Here is a 14,869-nt window from a genome sequence, read left to right as displayed (position 1 = left end):
TTTATATCTCTAACATGCTCCTTTACACAATAGCCCATTGGTCTTGAAGGGTGGATGATGCATTAGGCCCATTGTACTTGTGTTAATAAATTCCACAAGAGAAAGTGGGGGGGGGGGGGGGGTAAGGATCGAACCCGTGACACCGAGGCTCTGATACCATGTAAAAAATCAATTCAACCCAAAGCTTAAGCTATTGGGTGATGTTACATTAATGGTTTTATATATCTCTAACAAGTCCCTTCCCTAGAGTGCAATCGCAGATCTCAGATTCAACACCCACAATCACGCGATGTTCAATCTGAGTTAAGGGAAGAGAAACGAGTTGAATGCAAAGGAGGCGCAGGTCCTCCGGATTCAACCATGGAATCCTTAATCCTTGGACTAGATTAAAGGACGTTTAGCCCTGCATGGCTAAGTAGGAAATGAAAATTGAAGAAAACGAAGAACATGCGAAGATCAGAAGACAGAAAAACGAAAATTGTATTAATCTTGAAAACTGTAAAACACAAATTCAAACGAAAACTAAACGCGGAACTACAAGGATTTCTATTCATGCCTTTTTAAAAGGCTTCACAAAACCGACCTAAAATAAAAGGAAATAATGGTTTAGGACCCATTTGCAAGGTATGGGACTTGGAGTCCCACATTGGTTGTATGGGCATCTAATGTGGGGTTTATAAGGCCTTGGACATTCCCACTCTTTGAGCTAGCTTTTGGGGTGGTACATCCCAAGGTTCTTATCAAATGGTATCAAAGCCTTCCACTATGTCTCCTAGTTGCAATCGAGCGGCGCGGCTGGTGACGTTGGCATTGCAGTGTTCGCCCTGGGCTAGTAAAAAGACTAGCGCAAAGCCAGCCCGCGTGGGCGTTGGGGTTGCGGAGCGTGGTGGAATGTTAGGACCCATTTGCAAGGTATGAGACTTGGAGTCCCACATTGGTTGTATGAGCAACTAATGTGGGGTTTATAAGGTTTTGGGCACTCTCACCCTTTGAGTTGCCTTTTGGGATGGTGCATCCCAAGGTTCTTATCAAATGGCTTTGGGCCTCATAGACATTGGGTTCCCAATTACAAACTTAAGCCCAATTAATTAACTAAAACTCCAGCATCTCGTTTCTGATTTTTGCTCCAATTTTGACCATCTTCTTGTCCGAATTTGGATTTCATGTCTTCATAACATTTGTAGCTCTCTGAGTTATCTGCAAAATGGGATAAGAACGAGATTAATTGGATATCTAGAACAAAAGTTATACTCAAAATACTGCAACAGTGTAAATTTGGACTTTTAGCTTGAAAAACAAATTAAACTCAATAAAAAACCCAGCATCCAATTCCGCCTAAAAGACTGTTACTTAAACACTAAACGATCCTAAAATTACTAATCAAGAGTAACAAATAAGTATACTAAATATCAATTATTAAATTCCCCTGCACTTATCCTTTTGCGCTACTGAGCAAAATTAGGACTTAAAGCAAAACTAAGGAAACGACAAAGACTAAAAGATAAACCTATCCTTTCTAACAATTGTCAAGAATACAGAAATTGAACAAGGATCACAAAGCTTCAAAAGATCAACCAAATCAAGACAAATGTTCCTTCATCTTCAAATTACAAAACATGGTAATCTCATTTAATAATGTTAATCATGCAAAATGGTCTCTCAAGGGATGCTTTCAATCAATCTCTCAAGTGTATAGGGTAAGCAAGTGTATCACTCAAATTACACTCAAGAAAATTGCCCTACCATAGGCTTGCTCAACTTATACTTCTTCTTTACTCAAAACACATGCATGCACAAATCAAGAAGACTTTTTATTCAAGGTTGTAATGGGGCTAGGGTGAAGGTATGGATAAGTATGGAAATAAGAGGCTAATCACCTAAGAAATTTAAAAGAGAATTAGTCGAGAACTAAACTAAAGAAACAAAACTGAAACGAGGATAAAAAAAACAGAAAAAAGATAATGCAAAATTACTGAAATAAACATTTTTCTTTTTTATTTTTCCTTTCTCTTTTCCATCTTTCTTTCTTTCATCATTTCTTTCTCCTCTTTCTTTTTTTTGTATCTCTTCTCTTTTTCTGTATTTTTTTTTCAGCATTTCTCTTCTTTTTCTATTTTCTTTTTCTATATATATATATATATATATAAAAATCACTCCCCGTTAAACTCGACTAGTGAGTGTTGGGTGGAGGAAATCTTTGTACGCAGCCTTACCCTTACATAATTGCAAAGAGGCTGTTCCCTGGATTCGAACCCATGATTTTTTAGTCATAAAGAAACAGTTTTACCACTGTTCTTGTTTGCCCTCTTTTTTCTATATACATATATTTTCAGCAACTTTTTTTTTATAATAATAATTCGACAATTAGCTATTTATGCAAACACAATGACCAAATGAATGCAATGTCTCCCCACACACTTAAAATGTTGCATGTCTCGGACAATCCCCACACTTAAACACAATACTAAGGTGAAACCAATACTCAATAAATTTTCAAGGTGCGAGATCAAATGGTTTTACTCTTAGGCTTGTAATGTGGCTAAGATAAGAATGATATGAAAAGGGACAAAGGGGCTAACCAAGGAGAATATAATGCAAGGGATGGCTATCTGGCCAAAGTGGGAAAAATAAAAGAAGGAAGGTCTCTATCATATTTATGCATGCAAGTGAAAAATGTAATTTCAAAAAGAAAAGGAGCAAGTTCTAGTAGAACCCCTATCTAGACTACCGCTTAGCGTTTGATCGAATACGACGCGTCAAATCGCGCAATCGCGGAGTGTCAACCCGTTCGACTTAAGATCATTGGGTTAATCAACCTAAACGTTAAATTTAACGTTTAATCCCTTCCCTAGAGTGCAATCATAGATCTCAGATTCAACGCTCACAATCACGCGATGTTAAACCTGAGTTAAGGGAAGAGAAACGAATTGAATGGAAAGGAGGCACAGGTCCTCTGGATTCAACCATGGAATCCTTAATCCTTGGATTGATTAAAGGACGCTTAGCCTTGCATGGCTAAGTAGAAAACGAAAATTGAAGAAAGAAAACGAAGAACATGCGAAGAACAAAAGACAGAAAAACGAAAATTGTATTAATCTTGGAAACTGTAAAACACAAATTCAAACGAAAACTAAAAACTGAACTACAAGGATTCTTGATCATGTCTTTTTAAAGGCTTCACAAAACCGACCTAAAATAAAAGGAAATGAACCGGAAATAATGGCTTTGAGCCTCATTGACATTGGGTTCCCAATACAAACTTAAGCCCAATTAATTAACTAAAATTTCATCATCTCATTTCTGACTTTGGCTCCAACTTTGACCATTTTTTTGTCCGAATTTGGCTTTCATGTCTTCATAACATTTATAGCTCTCTGAGTTATCTGCAAAATGGGATAAGAACGAGATTAATAGGATACCTAGAACATAAGTTATGCTCAAAATACTGCAACAGTGTAAATCTGGATTTTTAGCTTGAAAAACAAATTAAACTCAATCAAAAGCCCAACATCCAATTCAGCCTAAAAGACTATTAAACACTAAACGATCATAAAATTACTAATCAAGAGTAACAAATAAGTGTACTAAATATCAATTATCAGTAAGTCACAAGCCTTGGCAATGGCTTATGGTGGAACCTATAAATGACTTACTGATGAAGAACCACTAGTAGGAATTGAACCAATGACCTTTGTATTGACGCAGTCTGATACTACCTTAATACTAATTGTGAATAGAAATTAAAGAAGAATAATTAGACTTTGTCAATATATGATACCATAATGAGTAAAATACCCTGATGAGAGACTTGCAACATTCTATTTGTTCTATGGTAGTTTTCGGTCTTTTCATTTGTTTAACATAATAAAGCCTAACTTCAAACAGCTGTGTCCTCGTAGAAGAAGGAAAAGAGAAGAAAGACGAAAACTGGAAAGAGACGAGAGAAGACAAATTGTACTCAAACTTCAAAACGCTACCTGATGGTTCGTTGGTCCTTGAAGTCTATATGCCATTATTCCTTTTCATTTAAAATTCTAATATTAATTAATAAAGGCCTTTTACGGCTTTGAAGTAACATGGCTTTTACAAAAGTGAATAACAAATCTTTAAAGTTAAAGAATAAAATAATTTGTATAAAAACTAGTTTTTCTAATCGGTCTGTCTAAGTCTTAGAAAGATTAAAATATGTGATTGGAAAATACTACGCAGCTAGAATGAAATAGCCACAAATTCTAAGGTTTGTTGGATGGAATAAACTGGCAGGGACCACTCATCCATCTAAGAGTAAACTAACATGCCACACCATTTTAGTAAAAATTCAGGCAATTTTCTATGTGATTTTTTTATATCCTAGATGTGCTTGAGTGGAGGGGGGAAACTGGATAGTTTTAAAGGTCTCTAGAGGGAAAACGGAGTGCAATGGGAATACTGTAATTTTGTCTTTGTGGGGAATATTATAAATGGGTTACTAAAATTATTTTATACCACTTTGATGGCACAATAGAAAGTCGAGAGGAATAAAAACTACAATTATAAATATTAATTATATAATATTCTTATTGGCGGTATCTGCAACATAAAAAGAAGGGTTAATCAGTGGAAAACATGTATACTTTTTTTGGCTGTTCTCGTTGCATTATCACTTCATTGCTCATCATATATGGTGTCCATTGTGATTTGTTCATTCTTTTTTTCTACCAAGAAAGCATGCAGTTATTTTTAATTATTAATTTCAGTCCTATTTTTAATTTTATGTTTACAAAACATGCCACAAGTATAGTTTTTGGGGGTGAGGTTGGGTGAGACTCCTGGGGAATCATTTTTAAATAGTAATTATGTATAACTTTTTATTTAATTTTATTTTCATCTTTTGTGGAAGGGAAGGGTAAGACTACGTATAAGGATTGTCCTCATCCCTTCCCTCACTAGTTAGGGTTTAATGAGGAGTGTTTTTTTTTTTGTCTGATGAACCCTGATTGTGAATTGTGATGTTCTTTTTATTTATTTTTGCTGATGCTGAAATCCCTTGTTCCAGCTGAAATTTGGTTGCACTTCATCAGAAGATCATCAATTTGTGAGGGGTATTCCAATTTATGCAATAAGTCAGGTCCTTGACAAGATTGTATCTGGTGCAAATGGGCCACCTCTTCTCATTAATGGTGTGAAAAGGCCTATGCCACTTGTTAGAATTTTAGAGGTTGAACTTTATCCAACATTGCTTTCAAAGGCTCGGAGTTTTGGATTAAGTGATGATTGGATTCAGGTAGAGATCTTCCCTTTATGGTTTGTGCTTTTTTTTTGGTGATTTATAGTTTGTGCTTTTACCTGTACGGTATTTTCTTTCTTTTTAATGTGCAATATTTTAAGAATATTTTTCATTTTAGCAATTAAAAGAATGCAAAGTTACAGGCTTCAATATTTATGATTATCTATCAGTGGAAGAATTTAAGATTTTATTCCTTCTCTTGTTCCTTGGATGATTAATGTAAAAACCCATTTGGTTTCACTATAAGAAAATTATATGCTATTTATAATGAATGTGGTTGTCACAAGTTGTAGTGGCTAAAATTGATTTGAATAATTACACTAACTTCCTTTGAGGTTTGCCTAAATTACCATCTTGTTTCAGAAATTACACTGACTGTTTGACCTTTTAATTTTTTGTCTGACCTCCCTTGTCTTTGTATTTTCATCTCTACAGATGGTTCCATGTAGCATGCATAATATTAATTCTTAAAAACAGCATGTAGGGTGGCATGTACTCAAAGTGGGGGAGGTTACTGTTGCTTTTTGAAACAAGATTATATGCGAGTGTAGTTTAGACAAATATCATAAGGTGGCAGTATAGTATACCCAAATAGTTTCTCTTGTGATTTTTGTCTTGAATTGAAATTGTGGGTTGGTACTGGTGACAAGCTGTCTTCATTTTTGGTTAGACCTCAGCTTAATGAAGAGAGGGACTGGAAGGTGTATTTGCATAGGAACAAAGGGGAAAAACTGTTAGACAGTTAGGGTAGTTAAAAAGGTTGTAAATGAGCTGGCAAGTGGTAAGACAGTAGAGTGGTAGTTAATTAGGTGGATATGTTGTACAGAAGATGGATGGGGCTATTTCGTCAGTTGAACCGAGGCTTGGAACTCAGTTATGAAGGGGAAACCCTTTTCTGAAGGAGCTTCTCCTTGTTCTACCGTATCTCAATAACAGATACACAGTTCTATATCTCTATTATCTAGTTTCCTGTCTCTTTGATCTGTTTCATGCTATATTGTCTAGCTGTTTGTTGTTTTCCCTCTAGAATGCTAACAGTCTTCCTGTGTATCTTTTGTCCATCTCTACTTTAAGAAACATTTCAAGCAAGACCATAATTTGTATTGTCTCTTTGTTAATCTATTGTTTAGTTATTAGATTCTATTACCTTCTTTCACTTCTTGAAAGAACTAGCTTTGATATTGCCATTGTCCTGATTTGGTATTAATGGTTTTTGGTGACAATTATTGTAGGCGCTTGTTAAGAAAGACCCAATAAGACGACAGGTTTTACGTGTTAAAGGTTGTTTGGCTGGATCAAAGGCTGAGAATCTTTTAGAACAAGGGGACATGGTTTTAGCAATCAATAAAGAACCAGTCACATGCTTCCATGACATTGAAAATGCTTGCCAAGCTTTAGACAAATCTTCTACCAATGATGGGAAGCTTCACCTGACTATTTTTCGGCAGGTATGTGAGAATATTTGCTCTCATTTTAGAGTTATTTTATTTCTTTCTTTGGATTGTGAGTTTGTGGAGCCTGCTGCATGAACTTTTTGTCTTCTTTATTGAGGCACGTGGGTTATAGCTTAATCATTCATTTGTGCGGTTGTCGATCAGGGACGAGAGGTTGAACTTTTTGTGGGATCAGATGTTAGGGATGGAAATGGCACAACTCGTGCAATTAATTGGTGTGGTTGTATTGTTCAAGATCCACATCCAGCAGTACGTGCTCTTGGATTTCTCCCTGAAGAAGGTCATGGTGTATATGTGGCAAGGTATGATTTTAACTTTGTGCTTGCAAATTTTTAATTCTGCAAAAGGGTAAAGTGCCTGATTAATGGATAGCAGCATGGTAGGATGTTTATATTACAATTGTCTGAGGGCCTACTGTAGTGAAGTGTTTAGCAAGCTACTTTGACCATGTGTTCATCCTATGCTTACAAAACTGCTGTCATGTCAACTTCATGTGATGGCCTTCGATCTCGGACTAGATAATCAAATGTAAGGTCTGAATCAGTAATAATAATATATTAATATGACATATTTATCCAACATCCTCACTCAACTTCTCCACACCACATCTGCTTAATTACAGAGTTTGAGCACTTGTCTTGATACATTTGCATTATGTCATGCTACTTGTCCATGTACCTCTCTGCCCTGCTCTGCACACCAGTGTGCAGATTGTCAGATTGAGATTGGATTCATGAACAGTTCGAAGATTCGCTCTGTCAAATTTGCACACTAGCTTTGTGGTCTGATCATATTGTGTTTTTATCTCAAGTGTGGTTTTGGAATCCAGACAACAGTTTCTTTCTTTTAAAAATAATATATTAGTTCATTACTATTTTTTAATGGATACTTTTATGTTGATTTTTCATGGATATTAGTTTAAAATATTTATCTAATAGCAAATCTTTAATAATTTTATTAATTTTTGTGAATACATAATTTTTGGATGGCAAGCCTCACCCCTATCCTTGCAAAGTCAGGAAACTTCGTATATTGGGGTTCACCTTTGAATAAATACATAATTTTTTTATAAATAATGTAGACATAGTACATCTTGTCTAATTTTTGCTCTCGCATTGCGCTCGTGTGACTTAGCATCTGCTTACAAAGTTTGTCAAATTCACAGGTGGTGTCATGGGAGTCCTGTACATAGATATGGTCTATATGCTCTTCAGTGGATAGTTGAAATTAATGGTAAACCAACTCCAAATCTAGATTCTTTCGCTGATGTGACAAAGGTACGGAATTTACTACGCATAGATGCAATTTTCATTTATAAGCAAAGTTACCTCCCTTTTCTTCCTATTTAGAGCTTAAATACATGATATGATATGGTAGGCGTTTTATGTTATATGATGAAATTTATTTACCCATTTACTGTAAGTTGTGTTATTACTTATTGGGAAAATATTTTCTCCTACTAGTAACTCATGGAAAAAGTGGGTCTACAAAATAGTGGAGAAAGAAAAAAATTCAAAGTAGGACCCACTTATGTCATGAGTCACTAGTAGGAGAAAAGTTTTCTCCTTTGAAAGAAGAAAATGATTGCCCTTATTAGCATGAAACATTTATGGAATTAGTAAACCTGTGATGCTTCTGAGTTCTGATGTGCCTCAAGACTTCGCGGTCTTTTTCTGCTACAAACTATTGCTTTTTACGACTAGGAAATCTGCACATTTCTTGAAAAATAGTTATTTTTTGTCAGGATGTGATGGTACTGTTTCATAACATGACATCACGATTTTGTTGCTACACATTTATGTCTAGGAGTAGCCAAGCTTCTTTTTCGGTATTCTCTTAGATTATATATGTATTATAATTTTTCCTTGAATGTTGGCAGGAACTAGAGCATGGAGAGTTTGTTCGTGTAAAGACAATTCACCTCAATGGGAAGCCACGAGTCCTAACATTGAAGCAAGATTTGCATTATTGGCCTACATGGGAATTGAGATTTGATCCAGACACTGCAATTTGGCATCGTAATATAATCAAGGCATTGAACTGCAGTGCTGTATGAATGAGTAGAGTATATTATTGTTATGCATGCAGCTGCACTGGAGCATCAAAATCTTGAAGACTTCTTCCAGGTTCAGACCTGGGATTTAGCAGTGCAGCCTTGTTGCAGATTTGATGCTCTTCGGCCTATGATATTCTATTGCATTGTCATGATTGACTATTATTATGAGGCATCCGATTCAGGGAGGCAATGAGTTATTTCGATTATGTGCCGCTGTATTTAACCTGTAGGTTACTTGATATTATATACTGGAAAGCTTGGATAATGAAATAAAATATGAAAAATTAATATTTGTAATTTTTTATGTATTAACAATAAAAAGAACTTCCCTTTGGTTTTTTCTTTGGCATGTCGATATTTTATCAACCCCCTTCCCTGACATCCTCCTCCCTTTTCATTACAATGTAAATGTGATGGGAAAACTTTGAAGTAGAAATATAACTTTGTAAGCTACTGCGCATGTACAATTGTCATCTCGCATCATTGTGCCTTTTCTTTTCTGGTGGCTTGTCTAAGTTTGGTCACTGAATGAAACAAAAGAAATGCTAAGTGTTTTAACAAACCAACTACGGACGTATTAAAAAAAATTTCGTCATATATAGTGCTGCTCATAAAACATTATATTAGATTGGCAACAAGGTTAACGACCTTCTCATGGATCGTTGTTCTTCACACTTCTTATTTAATATTTTATTTATAAATCTTAAATAGATCAATTTTTTGTACATTAAATTTATGCTAAATAAGTGACACAAAGTGTTAAGAATTGCTAAGCCTTTAAAAGCTGAATACCGCCTAAAAGCAGATGTAGATTGAGGGTGTGAAAAGTATTGCCTACAAAAGAATGATCATGACATCAGCAGAAAATGTTACCGACCCTATATCATAATCCTTATATTATACTCTATCAATTTACTTTTGTAAATTGATTAATTCGTATTTAATTTTGAGTTATTTAACAAATCACGTTTTATCTTATCCGCCATGTAACAAGTTATGTATTAATCATTAAGGTCTTATGTTAGGATCAAGAGTGATATCACTTGGTTAATTTATTGACAATGATGTTAAAAAAATATAATATAAAATTAACTATTAATACAATATTTAATTAATAGTTTTTGAGTTAAAATAATGAATTTAATGTTGTAGGAAATAAAATTATCTTCTATATACATACATAAAAGTGTACGTCGCTCATATAGGGTCATGTGAGGAGAAAAAAGAGAAAGAAAAAAAAATATAGATCTCATATAATTTTATGTGTGTATAGAAGATGATTTTAACTTTTACGACACGAGAAAGATTAAACTCTAAAAAATTCTTTACTAACAAGGGAAATAATGTGCAAATAAAGGCGAAAAAGAAAAATGAAAGAAAGAATGAAAAAGGGAGGTGTGAAACCTGATTTAACAACTACTCTTTGCGCCATCTTGTATATAGATCAAACCAACCAATCCTCAATTTCTTCCAATTGGTTCAGAACGGGGACTGTTTAATTACTTTCATGTTTTGTTCACATCAAGACACATTATTTTATTTATTTATTTATCTTGGTACATCTCAAGGCACATACTTTACAAATGATAATTACATAGCGAATCGTGTTTACATGATTTAAATTTTAATCTAGGTACATATTTTTCTTTTCTTTATGATGGCAGCTATATTTTTCAAGCTGGTGAAAAGAGTTGATGTTCCTCAAAATATGATTATCATACATATTATAGCAAAACTGAAAAGCAACATACAGGCAAGTACTAGTAGAAATTTTGCAGCTAAGGTTAATTTTGAATTATTGTGCATCACATATCAAAATCAATTTTCCTGTAAGTTTAGACCAGGAAAGACATAAGTGCATGGAAATTAAAATTGAGTTGAATATAGAAAAAAAAAATGTGAACAAGAATAAGGAAGAGAATCAAACATTTAGACTAAACTTATTTTTTAGAAGTTTAGCCTTAGCTTCATGAAATCATCCAAATACCGTTGCCATTGAAAGTGCTCCCAAAGCAGCCAAAACCAGCAACCCCACAACTCTCTTTTCAGCACCAGAGTAATAAAAAACCCAAGTATAAGGTTTAGGTTGCCCTGGCACAGGCACATATATAAACCTTGGTGGTGGTGGTGGTGGTGGTGATAGTGGCAACAAAGGGTTGCAATTCTCCGGGCAGGAGGGATACTTGGGAGGTGGTGGTGGTGGTGGTGGTGATGGTGACGGTGGTGGCAGCGGAGGTGGTGGTGGTGGTGATGATGGTGGTGGTGAACAAGGAGGTGGTGGAGGTGGGGGAAGTTGCTCACTGCAGGTGTTTCCACAAGGACATGATCCACACTTCATATCAGTGTCTAACTTCTTAGAAGATGTTATGGCTTCTTCAACTGAAGATTCAAGTGAAATGCATAAAAGTAACAGCACTATTGTAGGCTTTTGAGGCCTCCAACTCTGTGTTGGAGTCACCATTCTCTTTGTAGAGACTTGGTTTTGAGTCAAGGTATAGAAATGAAAAAGAGAGGGACAGAGAGAGAGAGAGAGAGAGATAATAGTGCGTGAAGAAGGATATAGGTGTTGCTGATGATGTTCTGGCGTCAGGTTTAGTGCAATAATGGTGTGACAAAGACAAAGGTCATCAATTAGCATTAGGTAACTTTGGTCATCTTGGAAATTTTAGTATGAGGGATAAGAGAAACTTGGTTTAGTTAGTTCAATTGTGGGGTGCTTGTGTATTGTTGATAGTGAATTGCATGTGGTTGTTGTAAATGTAGGGGACCTTGTGTTTGTGTCGACTCATTCAATTTGATGGTTTAGAAATGAGAATGGTCAATCTTGTATCAGTTTCTGGAGAGTTTAGTGAGAAAGCCTAAATTTCTGAGAAGGGTTAATATTTTGGACAACTATGCTCCCACTAGCAAGTAGCAACATATTGGGTTCTTGATTCTTTACACTTTTTTATGGTGCATAAGAATATTTCCCTTTTTCATGAGGTAAAGTGTGATCAGATTCACACATCAATAGCACTATACTGCTATAGCTCTCTCTCTTTGCATCATGCTTTTGTGGTTATTTCATGAAGTATAAGATCATCAAACATATAAAGCTTGTGTCAGTGAACAATCTCCCGTCAATATTAACAACATCAACAACACCTTTATCCTAAACTAGTTGGGATCGATGAAACAATCTCCTGTCAATAATTAGCAAATATTAAATTACCAATTTAATTGTAGTTGTTAGTTTCAAATGAAATCTTAATTAACATGAAGTCCAAATCATACTTTTTTTGGTTGACATGTCCAAATCATACTTTATTCTCAATTAAAATGAAAAGAGTACGAGAAGGGATATTAAATTAAGTTGCAGCATTTAGAAGGGTTGGTGAGTGCTGATTAACCTTGCTTTGCACCTCTCTAACAATAGAATAGAAGGCCTCCTTCACTTTGCATAAAGTGCGAAGCTGGCACTATATACTCTTCCCCTTATGTGACCAATATTTAGAATCTGAATTTAATGTAGCTTGCACTTGTCATAGAAGTAGCTTTCAGTTATATGGCTTTAATTTTCCACCATTTTCTGAGACAGACTAGTCTTTTAGCAAGGTCCAAGTTTTTATTTAAGGACTTCAGAGTTCCTTAGCTCGTTATTTACTATTTAGCAACCTAGACAAAGAAAGAGTAAAAGAGAAAGTTGGGTACTTTGTCTCTCTCATTCTGATATAAAAATTTCTTCTTATGACTGCATGTAAGCAAAACTTGTTTTTGGATAACACATTAAGAAAGGAATCACATACGGGGAATAGGATCAAAAAAGTGTTCTAAACTTTTTGTTGGACACGATGAACCATTCCTTTTTCACCTCTAGATAATTCTTGGCTACTCCCACTTGCAGTTGCATGCCAACCATTATTCATGTACGAGTAGGTTCTCCATTTGCATTAGATTTATCAGATACAAAATTTGAAGTACAATATGTGCAAGAAGGTAGAAGCTATGCCAAAACCACATTATGTATCAATTAATGGAATTTTGGAAATGAGATTATAATAATTAGAAGGTGAAATAACGGTTTAATATTTTTTTATATTAAATATTGTAGATTTATATTAATACACGTTTATGATAAATATGTAGCACTTAAGTTGTAATACTCCATAGTATGGTTTTGCATTTGTATTCCTGCACACAAATGCACTTTAACACTATGAGAATTTATTCTGTTTTTAGAGATAATAAAGATGAAGGTACCGGATGCTCAATTTTTATGGTGCGAGCATTGATTATTCTCTGCTCTTCCATTTGGTTCTTTGGCACCTCATGTACCCAAAGGCTTCAATAGGTTTATTTGTGAATATATAGTCTATATAGACGTATCCGAGGGAGTATGGAACATTAAATGGTTGAGAAAAGAGGACAAAAAGTTAGGAAATGGAGTTCATTCCCATTGATGAGTGATTGACAAGCATCAGCTCAAGCTCCATTCTTATGTCTCACTGATTTCAATAATTTGGCCCAAATGATGAAACATTTTTTAATTTTTTTTTTTTACAATTTTTTTTTAGGTTAATATGGTTGGTATGATTCATATTTAGTATTCAAATGACGTTTCTTGTTGACGGGATGTAGATAAAGCCAACTGACCCGTCAAAGAGGGCTGTGGCTTATTTTATATTTTCTTTTTCTAATAGTTTAGGTTTGGATTAGGGGTGTTCGTGGTCTGGATTGTATTGATTTTGAAAGCAAAAATCATCTGATCCAATCCCTTCGGTTTGATCATGTAATGATCCATTCGATTCGGATTTTTTTTCAAATTTGATCCGATTCAATCCAATTTTTTTCGATTTGGATTAGATCGATTTTCGATTTTTTGAAAACTCTAAAATTTGTTTCATAATTATTGTGAAAATAACATCTTTTGTATATATTAGCTTTGTAATTTTTTATTTTTTAAAATACAAAAGCATCAGTACATGATAATATATTGGACATTGAGATATGAAGCTCTACATAGATAAAATTTTGTTGATGAGATGTGACTAGGTTTTTTCTTGGCTTTAGTTGATGGGTGAATAGGTCTTGAGTTTAGAAATTTTTGGGCTATGATTGAAAAGACCCAGTAGGTAGAGGGAAATTAATATATTGGATCGGTTTTCATCAACCAATCCGAAAACCGATCTAATCCAATTAAAATTTGCGGTTTTTTTTTTGATTTTCGGTTTTTTCGGTTATCGATTTTTTGGTTCGATCACCACGGTTTGAATCGGTTGATGAACACCCCTAGTTTGGATCCACTAATAACTGTTATTGTGTAGGATTTCTAAGTTTATTTATACTCCTCTTGTAATCAAAGTGCCGCAAAAAATGCCGCAAGGAAAATATAGAAGGTATTGTTACATAACTTATATTAAATGAATGAGGATAAATTTTAATCTTATATTGTTGCATAAATTTTGTTTGTCTTTTTTTCTCCTTCTCTCTTTTCTTACTTTGCGATTGTGTGCTAATTATTCAAAATATAAATGGGTTTCAGTATTATTTTATTATTAATCTTATATTATTGGTGTTTTGTTAATGACATCATGGCATGGACGTAGAAGATTTTAGCTTCTAGCTCGAGTCTCGAGATCTATTATATGCTCCTTTTTAGTGGACTTACTAATGTAAAAACAGACCTAAGTTTAGTTTGTCATTAATTAAAAACTCATATAATTTAAGGATTTTACTTCTCTCCGTACCAGAAAACTATCTTATGTTGTGAAACAAATAAAATAAGGCTCGTCAATTTTTTAAAAGAAAGAAAGAAAAGAGACACATCTTTTTATGTAAATGTAATATGAGAGATGAATCTCATGTAACATGAGAGTATAATTTCTCATAGTTTAATTTGGCCTAAAAAAATAGTTTAATTTTTCTCATATTATAAAAAAAATATTTTATCTCCTACATATCTATAAAAGTCCATGAGACACATGTTTTCTTATTTTCTCTTTTTTTCTTACATTGGCCCATATGGATCTTACAAACTTATATATATATATATAACAAATAAATTTATTTTATACAAAATTAAAAAAACATTAATCCCATAAAAATAACATGTAA

At 34.2% G+C, this 14,869-nt stretch overlaps 2 protein-coding genes across 3 annotated transcripts in view; one reads left to right on the top strand and one right to left on the bottom strand.

The window, feature by feature from the left end:
- The window catches only part of LOC133312944 (protease Do-like 7), a 29,251-nt gene extending 20,090 nt beyond the window's left edge, over positions 1–9,161 (top strand). For both annotated transcript variants that reach the window (XM_061514237.1, XM_061514238.1), the window contains 5 exons: positions 5,036–5,263; positions 6,499–6,714; positions 6,865–7,022; positions 7,886–7,997; positions 8,600–9,161. In XM_061514237.1, the coding sequence (XP_061370221.1) occupies positions 5,036–5,263; positions 6,499–6,714; positions 6,865–7,022; positions 7,886–7,997; positions 8,600–8,776 (891 nt within the window). In that variant the 3' untranslated portion in view covers positions 8,777–9,161. The remainder of the gene's footprint in view (positions 1–5,035; positions 5,264–6,498; positions 6,715–6,864; positions 7,023–7,885; positions 7,998–8,599) is intronic.
- Positions 9,162–10,477: 1,316 nt separating this feature from the next.
- LOC133312968 (uncharacterized) lies at positions 10,478–11,607 on the bottom strand. Its single transcript, XM_061514265.1, has 2 exons — positions 10,764–11,607; positions 10,478–10,603 (listed from the first exon to the last, which is right to left on the bottom strand). The coding sequence occupies exons 1-2, from the start codon at positions 11,412–11,414 to the stop codon at positions 10,595–10,597; spliced, it is 660 nt and encodes a 219-aa protein (XP_061370249.1). The 5' UTR covers positions 11,415–11,607; the 3' UTR covers positions 10,478–10,594.
- Positions 11,608–14,869: the final 3,262 nt, after the last annotated feature.

This window comes from Gastrolobium bilobum, unplaced genomic scaffold, assembly GCF_033153095.1.
Source record: "Gastrolobium bilobum isolate Gb01-03AN ecotype WA unplaced genomic scaffold, APGP_CSIRO_Gbil_v1 utg918, whole genome shotgun sequence".
Lineage (NCBI taxonomy): Eukaryota > Viridiplantae > Streptophyta > Magnoliopsida > Fabales > Fabaceae > Gastrolobium > Gastrolobium bilobum.
The sequence above is the reverse complement of the archived record's forward strand: the minus strand, read 5'-3'. Positions and strand labels throughout refer to the sequence as shown.

Excerpts from the sequence above, each read along its gene's own strand:
- LOC133312968 (XM_061514265.1), bottom strand. The coding sequence starts at position 11,414 with ATGCTAATTGATGACCTTTGTCTTTGTCACACCATTATTGCACTAAAC.